Here is a 19,323-nt window from a genome sequence, read left to right as displayed (position 1 = left end):
GTCCAAGAAGTCAAAGACTCTAAAGCTGGGAGAACCGTCTACATCTAGATCGTCGGCGCCTTTGGACTCCTCTATCTCAAGTAAGTCTTAACCATATTGAACTCCCTCTAATTCAAATTTAAAGTAATTATCTTCCTCCCTACATTAACCATTTTCCACCTATACCCCCTTTGAACCTACCATATCAAATCCACATACCTATGAACATCACAACTCTAACCCTTCCTCACCCCCTCCACGAAAAGTCAGCCTCACTACCACAACACTCCCCACATCTGACCTTTCCCCTCTAAATGAATCATTCTCATCTCTCTCCCCAACTCCCTCTTCACCACCATACTACAATATATCCTCTGACTCTGAACATCCAGAAAACCCCAACCTTTCATCCCTAACATTGGCCCGACTACAAGCCATTGCACTATCTAACCAACCTCCATCTATCACAGATACCTTTGTGCCTTCTCCCTCTGAACCTCAAAGAGAACCATATTCTGAACCTTCATCTGAACCCCAAACTGAACAACCATCTGATGCCCCAACTAGACAACCCTTTGAACCTCCCATTGAAACCACCTACACTTCACCAGAACCCATCAATCTAGCTTCTGAACCTGAACCAACCTTCCCCACCCTGGAAGAGTCAGTTGCTTTATTTTCTGAATCCTCAGCTATGAAACTCAGATCACTGTCTGAATAGTCTAAACTAAGTGGTAATCCCTCTGAAGTGAGGAATCACTGGAATGGATTTCTCAGATGAATGACATATGAGGTCTTCAAGCTGAAAGGCCTCCCTAAACAAGTCAGAAATGACTACATCAGAGACGCTGAGGAGAGCCTAGAGGCTCGTCTAGCCAGAGAAGCTGAAAAGAAAGCATGCTAGGAAGCTGAAGAAAAGGCAAGACTGGAAGCTGAAGAGAAAGCAAGAAAAGAAGTCGAAGAAAAGCCCGCCACTAAGGCTGCTACTGCTGAAGCTGAAGCCAAAGCCAAGGCTAACACTGAAGAAGCAGCACACATTACTGCGAAAGAAGCTGTTTAGGAAACATAAGTTTCTCTGACTTAGGGTGAGTCCTCCAACTCTGATCTTGCCTCGCTAGTGCTCAAGACTCTGGAAGAACTCCAGAAGGAACAACAATTGGTAAGAGTCAAACTAGATCAACATGACTTTGTCAACTCCAGTATTCAGACTCTCCTGACTCAGCTGCTTCAGAGGATGCCTCCTCCTCCAAACCCTTAGGCACACTAGGCTTTCTACTTTGTGTTTTTGTTCTTCCAAGTGTTTTAGATTCTATGTTTTTCCTTCTCTGTACCTTTTTTACTTTATCCAATGAAGTTTTATTTTGCTCTATATGTTTCTTGGTTATGTCTTTTTGAGTCTGACAAAAAGAGGGAGAAATAATTAAACAACCTTCTTATGAAATCAATATTGAAATCTCATAATGCACTGCTTACATTCTAAACATCTAAATATATTGCACAGTCTAAGTTCTTGCAGGAGGTATATGAGTAAAACATATGAGAAACAAGCTAAGTAACATAAGAGGCTCTGGTAAGAAACTCTAAACTTTCTAAAGTATCAGATTCATGGGGAGCTTGCTTATCTCAGAGGGAGTAATAATTTATCTGACTCTAAAATTACCTTCCTTTAATTGTTATGAAGTATCATTGTTTCATCAACGTTTGAAGTTTTGTCGTCATCAAAAAGGGGGAGATTGTTAGAACAAGAATTTGGTTGTGCAATTTATCTCTAAGTTTTGATGATAACAAAGGATGAAACATTTTGGCACCCTAATAAAATTCTCTAAGCATGCAGGACTCTAACGATAAATGAATCTGATGAAACAATATCTAACGTCACAAAAAGTCCAAAACATCTGACTTAGAATCAAAGGTATTCGCTCTGACACTGAAGACGATGATGTCCACAACATCTGACATTTGAAGACTCTGATATTCTGCATCTGAAGGATCCCACACATGAATTATCTGATGATCATTACATCTGAAGAATTTTAATTAGAGATCAGTTAAGAACTTCTAAAGAAAACACATCAGGCAACTATCTGAAGAATACAAGATCTAAGAGAAGTATCTGAATTTCGTGCACTCTGATTCACGCCCAACATATCAGATAAAGACTTAACAACGAAGTATTCCAAATATGATATGAATCTATATATGGAGAAAATTGAATACTCTTCTAAACTGCTATGGAAAGGACAATAAACTTAATGTCATTTAAGTCCCATCATTAGCAAGATACCAACATCAATGCTCCATTCAACAGTATCATCTCCAAGCACTATAAAAAGGCATGTCTACCATCATACCAAAATACGAAGCTATCCTACAAAAATTCTAAACATCAAAATTCAATCATTAACTAAAATCTTCTTTTATGTTATCACACGAGTTGTTGCTCTTAGTGTGATTTTTTATTGTTCTCACTGTGTTCATATTGCTTATTTAGAAACACTAAACATTTTCTTGTATTTCTATAATAGTTGTTGTAAAGTTCCTCAAGTGACTTGTGAAGTTTGTAGACTTGAGAGGGCTAAGAGATCATTGTACCCTTAGATGTTGTTGTAATCTTTCTATATTATTGGATTAAGTCCTTATTGAAGGTGAAATCACCTTGGTATGGTGGACTGGAGTAGCTTTGAATTTCAAATGAACCAGGATAACTTCTGTGTTGTTTGTCTTTAACTTGTGTGTGTGTAAAAACTCCAAAACTTTTTATTGTTTGTGAAAACAATTCAAACCCCCCTTTCTTGTTTTTCTCTACCTTCATACTAATGAAACTTGCCACATGTTTTCAAATTCCTTAGTTAGTTGGCATAGCAAGAAACAGGTTTCCGTTGCTTTGTCAAATGTCGAGGCGGAATACGTAGCAGCCGACAGTTGTTGTGCTCAAATTTTGATATTAAACTACAACGTATTCCTATTATGTGAGACAACACTAGTGCCATTAATCTAATAAAAAACCCGATGTTACATTCTCGCACTAAATATATTGAGATTCGTCACCACATCCTACACAATCATGTTGAGAAAGGCGATGTCGTATTTGAGCATGTTGATAATAAAATCAACTTGCAGATATTTTTACAAAACCACTTGCGACCGAATCACTTTTCAACATTCGAAGGGAATTGGGGATTCTTGACATCTCAAATCTTGTCTAAATATGATTTGTTGCATGCAATATATATATATATATATATATATATATATATATATATATATATATATATATATATATATATATATATTGTCTCTAACCTTCTTTGAAAGTTACATAAGAGTTCATTCTTCATCAATTTATAAGTAAGGTACTATCATTCCATTTTCCCTTTTATGTGTAAAATTTTCCTTTTGCATGTTGTTATATTCTAAATGATTGATATTCTTGATGTATAAGACAGTTCATGAATGTTCACTTCCGAAAATGTCTGATTGATGTATGTTAATTTATATGCTTATATTGACTTTATGTTTATCTTCTTCATGCTTGAAATATATAGTTAGTGCATTGGCTTGTTATCTTTTTTCTCATGAATTGTGATTGAACATGTTATAATGTTATCAAAATTCTTGTTGTGTGTCATTGTTATGTTTTCATCTCTATTTTTGGTTTGAGTGGTGGTATATTATTTTTATCTCCTTGCTAGAGCACATGCATGTGCAGCATTCCGGAAGCACCAAAGGCATATGTCATGTAATCATGTCGCTTTTACAGCAACTCAAGAGTTTTGATTATATTGTATCCTTCATATTCCATGTTTGTTATGTTATTTGGCATAAGTTGTGACAATTATGTTCTATTGTTGCATTATTGTCTTTTATTTATGTTTAGGCATTTTTTTCAATATGTAAATCATTTTATGTGAATGCTATCGTATTGATGGACTTATATTTGCAAACCGCCTATGTGTGTTATATTGATTTATGCGTGATTTAAAATACTTCTCATGAATTACTTTGTTTCTTTTTGATGTTGTCAAAGGGGGAGAAACAAGATGAAGTTGGGATGCATATATTCAGGGGAAACTTTTCATTGCAAACACATCGTCTCAAGTTTTGCCATCATCAAAAAGGGGGAGTATGTGAGTGTAACTTTCATTAGATGTGTTTTGTATGATGTCAAAACTAGGATACTTTAGCGTTAATGTATATTGAACGACATCCTTTGATTCTCTATGTGCATCTTAGCATTAGGAAGCATAAAAGCATTTGGAAACAACTTGGAAAATGCCTCATGCATCAAACATGCATGAAAAATCAATTATTGTGAAAAATGGTATTATAGGTCGACACATGCAATTACAGATCGATCTATGGAAAATTTTTCTTGGCTATAGGTCGACACATGTGTTCTATAGATTGATACATATGCTACAATATTAAAGTCTATAGCTTTTGTCTCATGTTCCGACTCTTCAGGTCGACGCATAGGGAACATAACAGTCATAAGTTGACAAATGACCTTAGATAGGTCGACCTATGCATCGAACAGGTCGACACATGGATTTTATAGGTCGACCTATAAGATGTATTTTTTCAAAAATTCATATTTTTCTCAAAGTCCTTTGCATTCCTTTTTGCCATAGGTCACTCATACATATAAATACTTCATACATGCATCAACCTCTAGTAAGGTTTCTAGAGTGAGTAAAAAACATGAATCCAGGATTTTAAAGCATTCTCATCATCTTCAACTCCATCTATGCATACACACAATCAAACTAAACATAATCATTTTTTGATTGGCTACCATATAGATTAGGGTTGATAATGTCCAATTAGGTTTGTTGTGATGAGAATATTGGGTTGAGAACTTTGAGGGATTCAAATCAGAAAACCGAATTGGGGTTTTCCTTCAAGATCTTTTAAGGTTTGAAGGTTATGGACAAGATTGTGCAATTCGGATCCGATCGAATGAAAGCCTTGGGACAAGGGGTGCCTTGCAAGGGAGTAGCGTGAGACAGTGGATCGCGTTGGAAAATCTTGGGTTTCAACAAGTGTACGTCTGTGATTAATTCAACCGGTGAAAGCCTTTGGACAAGGAGTGCCTTGCAAGGAAGTAGCAAGAACAAGTGAACTGAAGCGACATTGTTGGTTACTTGATCAATCTTTGATCAAGGGTTTTGGAGGTGGTAGAGTCAACATCAAACTTAGGGTTTGTAGAGTTCGATTCCTTCATCTCTTGTATACACATATTTTGTAAAGTAAGATATAATATAATATCTCAATTCGAATTCGAATTGAGAACAGACGTACCCATAGCGATGTCGATTAGGGATCTGTCTAAATAAAGCCTTGCTCTCTCTCTCTCTCTCTCTCTCTCTCTCCTCTCTCTCTCTCTATATATATATATATATATATATATATATATATATATATATATATATATATATATATATATATATATATATATATATATATAATATATATATATATATATATATATATATATATATATATTTTGTTGTTTACAAATTGTCGATTACATTGATCATTTGATCAACATTGTTTGAACCATAATTTTAAATGCATTTTTAAATTTGTGTTATTGTGTAGATCACAAACCATTTGGCTGCAATTGAATTTCTAAGAACAACAAACACTACATAAAGCTCTAAACATAGTTGATCGCACACTAAGTGTTCGACAAATTGCTTGACTTAATTTTTTATGTGTTTTATTCATTAAAGATATACTTTTTCTATTGTATTGTATTCAACTAGTTGTGATTAGTTGTTATTGATTGACTTGTGGATTATTATCATTGCATTATAACCTCTACGCTATTCGAACTTTTTGATAGTATGTTCGGTTAGACGATTTTTGATCCGGAAAATTTTCGAAACTTGCTTCCGTGCTATAAACTTTTTCAAAATCAATTTTGATTCAAGTTTTAAATTTGTGATCTATTCACCCCTATAAATATAAATCTATCGTCTAACATGAATAACTACTATAATAGCGACAATAACTTCTGAGGAGAATGTGACGGTGACAAAAATTTAATTAAGTTTGGATCTTTACCCATACTAATACCATGTAAGATATTGAGAGATATTAAGATCTACCATTTGAAAACATCACTATATTGATTGTATTATATAAAAAAAAGATTTACATATCATTACATGTTATAATCAATAAATATGTGATTTATATACAAATATAATCTAAAAATAAATAATATTTTATCGGTCATTTTTGTATATCTTTATAATTGTAATAGTGACATATTCTATAAAAATTAGGACTTTTCTAATTTGTATTCTTAAAATATATATTAACAAATTCAAAAGTTAAAAAATATGTTTTTTTATTTAATAAATATCCGTGTAAAATAACTATATACATTTGTCCAATAAAAAATTAATACTTCACCCTATCGTATCATTATTTAAAAATATATATATGTGCGGAATTAACTTCGATTCCATTTTCTAACTTTTTAAACTCTTAAAAAGTTTAATGTACAAACTTAAATATAATATTTTTAATTTTTATATTGATTTTTTTAACAAATATCAAAAGTTAATATTGACCCAAAAAAACTAATTATGACGGCAACAAGAAAAAAAAAGAATATAAATTTAATTTAGAGAGATATTTATAACAAGGTTTAAAACGGGCGAGAAATCTCACATCGACGAACTTTCCTTCTTCCCCAAATTTCTTGTAAAATTTTCTTTCTCATAAATTACTCAATTACTTAACTAGTACCACTGCGTACAATAATCGATCTTCATCTCAACACAATTAGGGTTTTCTTTCTTCCAATTATGGCCGCCAATTCCCTTAGAGCTGGTTCTTCTTACGGCGGCGCCGTCCCTTTCCGATCGAGGTATCTCCCTCTCTATATCTCTATCGCTATCTCTCTCCCTCCGAATTCATGTATATGTAGTGAATTGTGTATGTGTTGGATTGCAGAGATGGACTCAGCACCCGACCCGGTGCCGCATCGGAAGAGATCCAATTGCGGATTGATCCCATGGACTTGGACGATGAACTCACCGGTCTTCATCATCAAGTTAGAAGGTTGAAACATGTAAGTTTCCGCTATTTTTTGGGTTTTAAACCACTTTTTCACTTTGTAGTTGTTATTTTGTTGCATATGTATGCAATTTTGAAGCTATATTGTTGATTTTTAGATTTGATGATAAGTTGAAACTGGTTTGAGATAACTTTGATTAATGAAAAACCTTATTCATTAAGGTTCCAAGGATTCTTTATAACAACAACAAGGTTTTATGCGGGGATATCTTTTATTCACAAAAAAACTGTAGTTAATAATAGATATCACTCTTATATTAGGATGATTGTTTGTTTTGTTAGTTATCTTGTAAGTATAGATAGTGGATGCTTGGATCTGCGGTGAAAAAAAATTATTTTGAGTGAATTGATTATGCAAAATTGATTTTGATTAAAAGTGAGTTGAAGGTAAGGTAAATGATTTATATTTGAATAAATTCATGCAAAAGTGACTTGGACAATAAATTTAAGTGTAAGAATCACGTTTAAACTTAAAAGTTACAAATTCTATTTTCAAGTAGAATCTATTATGAAAAGCATAATCAATTTTACTTGAGAGCAACCAAACACATCAGAATCAATTCTACACATCCAGAAGGAATTCTTGGCACTTCAAACGTGAAACCATACATACACGTAGTCATTGCCACTTCCTTACTTTTTTTATCATGCACTTGCTTTGCTTCTTAGTTCGTACATTTGTTTCTTTTCTAAGTACTGCTAAAGAAATTGGTGGAATCTTAATGCTTTTGAGGTTGGAACAGGGGATGTGATTATCTACACTTTTTAGGTTACTTTATTCTTCGAGAAGAAATATGTTATATGTGCATTTTCTTGTCCTAAAAAATATTGTCAATAAAGAGAACAATATGAATATGCTTGTTATATCATGGATGTATGCATGCTAGCTGACTTTTTCCTTTCCCCATTTCAGAAAATAATATTTGGTAGAATTAAAATATATTTATAAGAGAGATGCCAGCATCAAACACTCTAACATACTCTTTTAACACACACCAATAATAATTAGCCAAGTCATCCCCTCTCTTCAATTTTTTACTGATTACTGATTATACAGGTTAACAAACAATAATCTCTTTCTATTAAAAAAAATTAAATAAAAAAAAATCATTGCAATCCAAGTCTCCAGTTTTGCTGTACCACTCTCTCCATTATCCATGGCTTCTTCCAATCTGTCTAATATTTATCTCACGCTCATTTGTCTCATTTCACGCTCTTTTGTTCTGAGATTCAATGGCTTTTTCTGTATTTATCATCTTTGTTGCAGACTTAGGGTCATCTATGTCATTGTCACGAAGAATCTAAATAGTTTTCATGCTAGATGTTCCATTTTTATGACTTTAAAATGTGTTCCATTTTTCGGTTTTCTGAATTGAGTTCTATTTTTTGTTGAAAAATTAAGGGATATGCATTTGTAGAAAGTTTTCCTCTTAAATCATGTTATAACTGGATTTGAAGTGATGGGGCTACTTGAGTTTAGGATTATTTGCAAGTGGAAAATTATTTTATATGTAGTCACTTTTAGGAATTTTATTAAAATGAGAGTTATATACATAAGAAGTTAATGGATTGAAAGCACAACAATTTTGTTTGGTATGAGGCATTTATCTAGTACTATTGCTAAGGAGACAGAACATGAAAAGACTGTTGGTTGAGTAAAGAAGATGAAGCATTGAAATCTAATTAATAAAATAATAATAAAACAAATGATTATTCATTTCACATTAAAATCATTAATAACCTTCCACCAAAAAAATCTAGTTGTTATCAAGTCAAAAATTAAAGATAGCGGATGACTTGGCTAGTTATTATTGGTGTGTTAAAAGAGTGTGTTAAAAAAGAAGTGTGTTAGAGGGTTTGGTGCTAGTATTTCTCTGTATAATTGCAAATTTGCAGCATATATGCTTGATGTTGTAGTAACTTAAGGAAAATTAAGATAAATTTTCAACTATTACGGTTAATGGATTCTTCAGTCATGAGAGCTTAACTTATCAAACTATGCTATGCTAATTATTCCTTCTAGAAGTTTGTTAGCCTTAACTTAACTCCTCAAGTTAGTTAAAAGGTAAGAATTGATCCGGCCTTGGCAAGATTGATCTGTTCATATCTGTAGTTGACGTTAGATATCTGGACACTGTTTCTCGCATGGGAAAAGACATAGGAAGCGCGGACAAATATGGGTGGCCCAATAACAGAGGTCTTATTAAATAAGTATATGTGTACTTGTAGCCTTGTAGTCCAAAATGTCTAAGGTCCACATGGAGTCACCCAAAAAGGGAAATTAGAGATGGGAGAAAGTTAGTTAAGAGAGAGGGAGAGAGAGAGTTTGTTATATAGGAAGGAGGATAGAATAATGAGGTACCGGGGAAATTATTGTCGAGTTAGTTGAGGTCAGAGAGTATCCTTCTCTATAGGTGCATAGCTCTGGGCAGTGTGATTGTTATTCCACCAATTATATTTTCCATTTCCAAAAATATCATACTGATACATTCTCCATTATTTCCCTTTATTCAGTATTTTATCCATTAATTCCTTAATATTCTGTTTGGGTTCCTATCAGATCTTAACAGTTCCTGTTATTGAAACTAGTTTGATGAAATTATATTACATTTCTAAACTTATTTCCTCTCCCTTTTTTCTTCTTCTTCTATGCTTTGTTGTTCTCATGCTATAAATAAAATATTTCTGGCACAGGTTGCTGAGGAGATAGGGACAGAAATGAAGTATCAGAAAGATTTTCTTGAACAACTGGTATTTAATTTCTTGGACAATCTCTTGTTTTGTTTTTGTTTGTTGGCTCAAGCTCATGTTTTTTGTAGTGGGAAAAAATGAATACACCTGTTCATATTCAGGCAAAATAGATTTATTCTGAAATGTTGATCAATTTATCTACTCTTTAGCAGGTAAATGTCCCTCCAACTGTCTTGTTAACATTTTAGTTTTATCTATTTCAATACAGCAAATGACAATGATAAAAGCTCAAGCTGGAGTGAAGAATAATCTCAGAAGATTGAACAAGAGCATTATCCAAAGTGGTTCGAACCATATTGTTCATGTCGTTGTTTTTGCGTTAATCTGTTTTACTATAGTGTACTTTTGGTCTAAAATATCAAGAAAATGAGACTTGAGAATTTAAAGCCCGCTCCCTGGTTGAAAGACTTTACTTGAGGCTTCTTAAGATGATGAGTCGATGACTCGTGATTTTGTAACTTTGTTGTAAAGAGAGAACTTCGAAATACTTCAGTGGTTTTAAAATGTATCTGTATATGGCATGGTTAAAGAAGCTATTATATTTGAAAGAAGAATGCACAGTTTGCTAGCTCGTTTTACTGTGATTTACTATTGGAATGGGGGCTTTGTATCTTGTTTTAGATCCCTGGTTGTGATTGATTGTGAGGAATTCCTTGACATGTTCAATGGAATGTCTCATAGAAAGAGAAACAATGTGTGCTCTGCTGAATTCTGTGTTCTTTTTTAAAGATTTGTGAAGCATTTTCTTAAAAAATTGGTTAGTGAAACGAAGTTCAAAGCACTAGTGTGCTTTCACAAATAATTTTGTTAATATACAAATGTTTGTCTAGTTCTCTATTTCAGTAGAAATTGCCAACCATTTGGAATTGGAAATATCTAAACATGGTAAATATTCCCAACCATTTGTCTGAATTAGAGGTCAGGAAGAGTTGGGTTGGGATGAGTTATATCCAACCCTTTTAACTATTTTGATGACTTTAACTCGTTTTTAAATCTGAATAAATTCAATAATTTATAGATTAGTTTAGACCAGGTTAATTAAAGATGAAATTGAATTAATCAAAAATATATAATTTTTTTATCTAAATAACCCATTTATTCAAATAAATACCCAAAACAACTCACTTTTCAACCTATTTCCAAAACTAACCAATTTTTAAACAAACAAAAATTTCAAAATAAAGGAGGTGTCAATCCAATTGATTTTGTGTATAATACATAAGAGGAGACGTCAATTCAATTGCCGACATTCTACAAACACGTAGGAAAGAGAATGTACTCTCTCTTCTATATATTTGTACAACATCGTCAATTGGATTCTCCTCTTATGTGTTGTACACATACATCAATTGAATTGACGTCTCCTTTGTTTTGAGATTTTTTTTATTTGAAAGTTGATTAGTTTGAAAAATAGGTAGAAAAGTGAGTTGTTTTGGATATTTATTTGAAAAAATGGGTTATTTAGATAAAAAAAAATTATGTTTTTAAAGATTTCATTAGAAAAGTTTGATTTAGTAACTAAACATAATAAATAGGAGTGTTCAAATGATCGAGATCAGACTATGGTTCTACGCCAGACATTTTTTTTAGTTCAAGAATTAAACTAAATTAATAAAATTCAATGTTAATTAGTTCAAAATTTTACCTATGGATCCGTATGATCGAACTTATCATAATTAATCCGCATAGTTCACAATTTATAAGAAATAAAAAAAATTGAGGATTTTATATTATTTTAAAAAATTAGTTAATGTAAATTACTTCTTAAAAAAATATTTTGTCACATTTGTTTTTCATATATCAAAATAATCTAATCTATGCATATAAGTTGTTTATTTGATATGGTTCGATTTGAACTTTATTGGAAAAGTGTATAAATTCAATCTAATTCAATTCATATATTTGAGGAACACTTATCCCATCACATGGGTGCGCCCACACCTCTGAAAACTAAAAAAATGTTTTTATTGATGTTCAGAGATGCATCTCTAAACGCACTTTAAATTAAACATGTCTTCGTAATGTAGCCACACACACCATTATTTTCAAAATCTAGTCTGGAGATTTTCTCCGTAAATTTTATGGGGTGAATACGGAGATGCATCTCGGTAAAAATCCTTGAATTCATTTTAAGTTATTGAAAGCGTGTATATTGCACATAACAATGAACGTTTTAGAGATGCATCTTCGAAAATTTCCAGAATGTTGTCTAGGCAACAACATTGTTCTAACTATGACAATTTTTAGGCCAACTTATATTTTAGGTCATTTTGAATCATAAATTAGAAAAAACATACATTAATTGCTCAAACAAACTACACATACATCAAAAAAGTTATACATTAAATTAAATTAAAAATGTACTGATCATACATAACTTGTTCCGAAAGTACATAATATAATACTACCAAACCTAAACTACTGTGTATCTCTAACTCACTACTTCTCCGCCTGTACTCCAAGGCATTCCGGACCTCGACAATAATACCTACTACGAGAGCCAACTAGAGACTACCTTCTTCAAAAGTCTTGTCTATATATCCAATATTACCATATCCACAATACGCCAACAAACACTGCGTACGTCCTAGGTGTGGTCATCCATAGTCTCTAGTACCTCTTGATTAGAAGACATAAGTGATCTTCAAGGAGTGTCTAGTGCACAATAAGATGTGAAACCCTATAGAACCATGTCATGTAGACGTCTGCATAAGCCTAATGTATAGAAGATGACACCATGTGATAGTTCTCTACTATCAAATAACTATAAAAATCCTCAAGTATAACATTAAGATCTCTACGGCGGATGATGGGAGGAGCATACTCTGAAGGGTGTCTAAGAATAACCTGCAAATATCCAAACTGACGCATCAGTCGTTTGGGCAGATACAAATACATTAGAGCTGACCCACAAGCTAGTCATCAAGAGTATAACAAAATAATGCCCATCTGACGCGTCTCACGGTGACCACCATATGAACAGAAGGAAATCCCATATGCTACATGACGATCAAGATACACCGAGAATGCCTCGATCGCCTGATTCCCTTTTAGCATGGCAAATTCACAAGCACGTGGCAAATCCTCAGTGTAGTCAGGCACATGTCTCCCCCCCCCCCCCCCCCCCCCCCCAATGCGAGGAAAGTGAGAGATGATCCATCCCTGAAAATGGTTCAGATAAAATATTAATAATAAGTATAAAAAAGAATTATGAAAATATTAGTAATAATAAATTACCCTAAGAATTATGAAAAATATTAGTAACTACTTTGGTTGCATTTGGGCAACCATTGAAAAATGCCTTTAGGAACCAAAAATCTCCTAAATTGGCGCTTAGCAATAGTATGTCCCCTCTTGCAACAATATAGACAATTTAAGTTCAGATGAGAGTTGTTTTTGCTAGCTTGATTCTTTACCACATAAGTGTACTTTTGATAAGGATTATTCATGTTACTTCTAAAATGTGATTGATCAATAGCAAATGTAACTTTAGGTTGTAAAGCATTGTCTAATTTAGCTTGAAGAGTTCTAACCTCTCTTTGCCAAATGTGACAAGTTTCACATCCAAACCATCTAAACCAAAATCCCTTATCATCTTCAGTTTTTCCCTTCGTAACCTCTATCATAGATTTCTTAAGAGTTTCTAATTCCTTTTTGGAATCAGGAATCTTCTTTTCTAAATAACATAAAATTTTCTTATTTGAGGCCAAACGTTTAAAAGCTTCCTTGGCTTCATTGTGTAGAGTACTAAAGGCATTTTCAAATCAAAATAAGACATTTTATCAACATGATCATACTTAGAATGACTTCCATTCTTTTTCTTCTTTTGATGAGCCGTAAGACAAATATTGACATTTTCTTCTTCATCACTTGAGTTATCATCGCTTGAGGACTCACTATCGCTCTCCCATGCAATGTATGCTCTTCTATCTTTGCTAGATTTGTTGTGACATTTGTCTCTTTCTTTGTCTTTCTTCAACAAGGGACAATCCCACTTATAGTGACCGACCTTTCCGCAATTATGGCATGATCCTTTTGACTTAGTTGTCTTACCTTTCTCTCGATTCGGGAATTTTGATTGTCATCTATAGTTGACAAGATTTTTATCCGAATGTTGAACTTCATTCTTTCTAAGGTATCAGTTATACCTCCTTACGAACAACCCCATGTCTTCATTCAAATCTTTATCATCATCACTTGATTCACTCTCACACATATCATTGGTGGATGACTTATATCTTGAAGCCTTTAAAGAGATAGACTTCCTTTCAGTGTCCTTAGCTTTCTCCTTCTTTTCCTTCTTTTGACTCTTCTCATGTTTCTCAAGGTTCATGAGCTCTTGCTCATGCTCTTGAAGCTTACCAAACAATGTTGTAATGTCCAAAGTTCTTAGATCATTGGCTTCCTTAATCGCGGTGCCCTTTGGTAGACAATCCCTGTTAAGACATCTTAAGACTTTGTTAGTAGAAACATCATTAGGGGTAGTTCTATCAAGAGCATTTAACCGATTGATTAGATGAGAAAATCACTTTTGAATATCAGTAATGGTTTCACCATCCTCCATATGAAAAATGTCAAATTCTTGAGTTAAAGTGTTGATTCTAGCTAGTTTGACATCATTGGTTCCCTCATGGGTAATTTGCAATGAGTCCCACATAGCTTTAGCACTAATACAATGGGAAACCCTATAATACTCATCAACACCTAAGGCGGCGATGAGCATATTTCCGACTTTCCAATCATAGCTATACTTTTTCTCATCTTCTTCATTCCATTCTGCTTAAGGTTTAGGTATAACAACACCATCCGCATTGGTCATGGTTATTTCCATAGGTCCATCTTGGATGACGTTACTTACCTTCTTATGAATAGAGTTGATATGGATCCGCATACAATCTTTCTAATAATTGTAGTTTTCACCGCTAAAAATAAGCGCCCTATTGTACGCCCCTTTAGGATCGTTACTCATTTTCTAAAAAGTTATATGCGAAGCACTAGATGAACCGGCGCTCGTGATACCACTTGTTAGATGATAGTATCGATTTAGAAGGGGGGTTGAATATATCAGTATTTGAAATTTAGCGCTTTTTAAAAATGTTTTCAATGGTTGCGAAAGCTCCCTAGATTACAATCGTTTAAACGATTCGTTAATGGAAAGATCAGATATGCGTGAAACCGAATGGAATAACTACGATAGAGATAATCAACCACTATCTAAATCAATCGATTAACTACCACAATCCTTGATATTGTTACCTCTAATAATGCATTAACACAATAAGAGAGCAATTAAAATATTAATAGATTTGTGTGAGATTAATTTTATCGAATACTTGGTGAGCACTCCTCACCAAGTCTCAATTTCACTCAAATTGAATGTGCAAAATTTTACTCAATTGCAATCAAAGTGATTGCACCAATTTATCAAACAACTATTATGCACAACGATCAAGCGAGATTGATTTTACTATTAATTTCACACAAAACTTAATTAATGCAGGATTTAAAGAGTTAAGAGAAAGAGAGAACAACACCGAATTTGTTTAGGAAGTTCCCATACCGTCCTTTCTTAGGGTACGTCTGCCCTCAATTCTAAATTTAGAATTGAGATATATTTATTATTAAGTTGCAAAGTTTATACAAGAGAACAAATGATCACCACTAATCAAACCCTAGTGTTGTTGCAGATCCTATTCGCTTCTCTCCCCTTGATTCGAGTTGAACCAAGTCCTTCAAGCGCTTCGAACAAACCTCCGGTTAGAATTACCTTATTGCAAGAACTCCACATTCTCCAAAACTTCAGCTCGACTGATTTCGATCGTAACTCGCTTGAACCCTAAGCTTTCTTCACAATCCTCCGATTATCGTTACTTGTTTGACTGAACCCTCCCTAGATTACAATCATCTAAACGATCCGTTAATAGAAAGATCGGATATGCCTGAAACCGAATGGAATAACTACGATAGAGATAATCAACCATATCTAAATCAATTGATTAACTATCACATTCCTTGATATCGTTACCTCTAATAATGCGTTAACACACTAAGAGAGCAACTAAAATATTAATAGATTTGTGTGAGATTAATTTTATCGAACACTTGGTGAGCACTCCTCACCAAGTCTCAATTTCACTCAAATTGAATGTGAAGAACTTTCTCAGTTGCAATCAAAGTGATTGCACCAATTTATCGAACAACTACTATGCATAAAAATCAATGGAGATTGATTTTACTGTTAATTTCACACAAAACGTAATTAATGAAGGATTTAAAGAGTTAAGAGAAAGAGAGAACAACACCAGATTTATTTAGGCAGTTCCCCTACCGTCCTCGCTTAGGGTATGTCTTCCCTCAATTCTAAATCTAGAATTGAGATATATTAATTATTAAGTTGCAAAGTTGATACAAGAGAACAAATAATCACCACCAATCAACCCCTAGTGTTGTTGCAGATCATATTCGCTTCTCTCCCCTTGATTTGAGTTGAACCAAGTCCTTCAAGCGCTTCGAACAAACCTTCGGTTACAACTACATTAATTGCAAGAACTCCACGTTCTCCAAAACTTCAGCTCAACTGAATTCATTTGCAAGTCGCTTGAAACCCAAGCTTTCTTCACAATACTCCGGTTACCGTTACTTGTTTGACCGAACCAACCGTTCTTCAAACTTTTCACTCAGCTGAATCTGTGAAGTAAAGGTTAGTGCAAAAACCCCAATTCTTGGAGGATAAAACCCTAATGGTTTTATTCAAGAAAAACCCACACAAAGCCTCAACCCAAACTAAGATTACACAATCATATTTGGACGTTATCACCACAGTAATGCACAATGATCAACAAAAATTGTAATGTGTAATTGTTGAGAAATGCAATGGAGAATGAAAATGAAGAGCACTTTGGTTTATATCTTTCACTTTTCTTGTTAGATGTTGAAGAAGAGACTCTAGAATATTTATATGATACACGGACCAAATAATATACGTAACCGAATTATTTTGCAAAATTACACAGTAGAAAATTGATTCCAAGCAGCGACCACTCGACCTGTTCACACATGTCACTCGACCTGTTCGGACCCGAGGAAAAATTATTCAAGTGAAACAGGCGATGAGTCGACTCAAACAGGGGATGAGTCGACTCAAACAGGGTTTTTCCAGAGTTGAGTCGACTCATGACTCGACCTGTTCAGACCCGTGGCAACATGGTTCAAATGAAACAGCCAATGAGTCGACTCAAACATGTTTTTTTTCCAGAGTTGAGTCGACTCATGAGTCAACCTGTTCAGACCCGAGAGTTACGCTTCAAGTCACGAGTCGACTCATGACTCGACATGTTCAGATCCGAGAGTTACACTCCAAGTCATGAGTCAACTCAAAATTCTGAAACTGTCAAAAATGAGTTTTTGATATTTTGGTCAATTCAAACCATTTTCTTATGAACTTAAGGTACCAATGATGATCAAGTGCATTATTCACATCTATGAAATGCTCCTATATGCATGGACTCATTTCACTTATACTTTGAGCATGTTGGAGGATGAATGCAGTGTCAAAAATGAGTTTTTGATATTTTGGTCAATTCAAACCATTTTCTTATGAACTTAAGGTACCAATGATGATCAAGTGCATTATTCACATCTATGAAATGCTCCTATATGCATGGACTCATTTCACTTATAAGTTGAGCATGTTGGAGAATGAATGCATTCTATGATATGATGACACCGTACAAAGCACACATTATGATCAACTAAAAAAGTTTGACATCATTAAAATAAGGACAAGGGATCTTTGCCCTCACAGTAATTGTTTCTTTCACTACTGAATAAAGTGTCACCAAATTTCTTCTTTATTTACATACAAAAATAAGTGTGAGTAAGGGGTGTTGTCACAAACACCATGAGTTTAAGAATAAAGGATTGAAAACCCCACATCAAAGTCACACAAATAGAGACAACAAACTGCAAAGAGGTAACATGGCCTCACCCCCTTTTGGTAACTAGACACTCTAGAATGCATGAGATGAGTCCTTATTATGCCAAACTCAAATCCAGTACAAACTTGTGGTCAGGGAAAAAGAGCATACACTTGATCGAGGTCACTCCTCATACAGATCCAAAACACTTCCAAGCACGACCACAAATAATGGCCAAATTTCAAAGAAGATAGATTGATAGTCGATGCAACACACTAGAAAGGTAAGTACCATGATAAGAGGATAAATAAATAATAAATTACACTAAAATAGATATAATTCATTAAACAATAAACAAAACCAAGGAAAAAGCAACTCTTAGAAAAAAGAAAAAAAAGAAAAAGAAAGGAAAATGTGAGTCTGGCTCGTCACCAAGATTCACCGGCCTCTCATTTACAATTTCTTGCTCAGGATGGATTTGCTCTCAATATATGTGAACTTTGGAGTTGGAAAAATCCACTTGCCTAAAATAATTTTCAAATGAAACTTTGAACAAGGAGTAACCATGCTCTACGAAATTTGCATACTCTTTGGACAAGTCGATATTCTTAGATGCAACGTCATAAGGTCCTTTTGATCCTTCTTCCATCCGTCCCAAGCTTCTTTCAAAGATGCCTCCAACTCCCTTATTTTCTCGTGAGAAGAATATAAATCTTCATTTTCATTATCACTTTAGGCCTCATTGTCAGATAACGCCTTGTGGGTAGACAATAATGCGTCATCCTTCTCATTTATCCCCTGGGTTAGGGATTGCACCTTCTCAGCTAATAAATGGGAACACCCGAAAACTTTCACCGCATCATTGATTTCTCTTAAGAGATTTCCCGGCTTGATGATCTCGTCAAGAATCTAGTATTTCTGTAACACCTCAAAATTTGCCCTCCTCTCTTGGGACTAGCATTAACATATTACATACATTTTTAGGTCATTAGGCATTGCATATTGCATATCATGTGGTTACATTGTGCAAGTCATCCTCACAGGTCTTGTTCAGAAGATGAGGAAGTCAAAGTGCAAGCCTAGGGTTCATTGGACTGGTCATTAATCATCTGAGGAAGTGCAAGTTCAAATTAGGGTTTCATGGTTCTCAAAGGATATTGGTCTTCATCTTGATTACAATGATACATCATCATCATCATGGTTTGATTTCATCAAGTGTTGAAGCTGATTCCTTGAGATTAGGGTTTTGACCACTAGTCAACCCTAATCAGTTGCTTTGGGCCAATCAGGGCATGACTAGGAGATGGGGTCTACAATGGAGATGGGGATCATCCCATGGTTTTATGGAGCTTATTGAGGCTAGGGTATCACCCTTGAGCCATTTCATCAGGAGATTGGAGCTCAGATTGATCTACGCATTGCCAAATTCATCTATTAGTTAAAAAGTCAACTGTGGTCAACTGTACATGATCTGATGGATTTGGAGGTGGAAATGAGTGGGATATGCCTCATTCATGTTGGAACAATTGTTATTTGACATCTCAAAGCTCAAGAATGGAGAAAATCAAGTCAGGACAAAAATTGC

General features: G+C 34.2%; 1 protein-coding gene across 1 annotated transcript; it reads left to right on the top strand.

The window, feature by feature from the left end:
- Nucleotides 1–6,598: 6,598 nt before the first annotated feature.
- LOC127118699 (bet1-like protein At4g14600) lies at nt 6,599–10,390 on the top strand. The gene is made up of 4 exons (XM_051048950.1): nt 6,599–6,862; nt 6,949–7,066; nt 9,766–9,822; nt 10,031–10,390. Exons 1-4 carry the CDS (start codon nt 6,801–6,803, stop codon nt 10,190–10,192), a joined length of 399 nt encoding a protein of 132 aa, XP_050904907.1. The 5' UTR covers nt 6,599–6,800; the 3' UTR covers nt 10,193–10,390.
- Nucleotides 10,391–19,323: the final 8,933 nt, after the last annotated feature.

The sequence above is a fragment of the Lathyrus oleraceus genome, chromosome 2 (genome assembly GCF_024323335.1).
Source record: "Lathyrus oleraceus cultivar Zhongwan6 chromosome 2, CAAS_Psat_ZW6_1.0, whole genome shotgun sequence".
Lineage (NCBI taxonomy): Eukaryota > Viridiplantae > Streptophyta > Magnoliopsida > Fabales > Fabaceae > Lathyrus > Lathyrus oleraceus.
The sequence above is the reverse complement of the archived record's forward strand: the minus strand, read 5'-3'. Positions and strand labels throughout refer to the sequence as shown.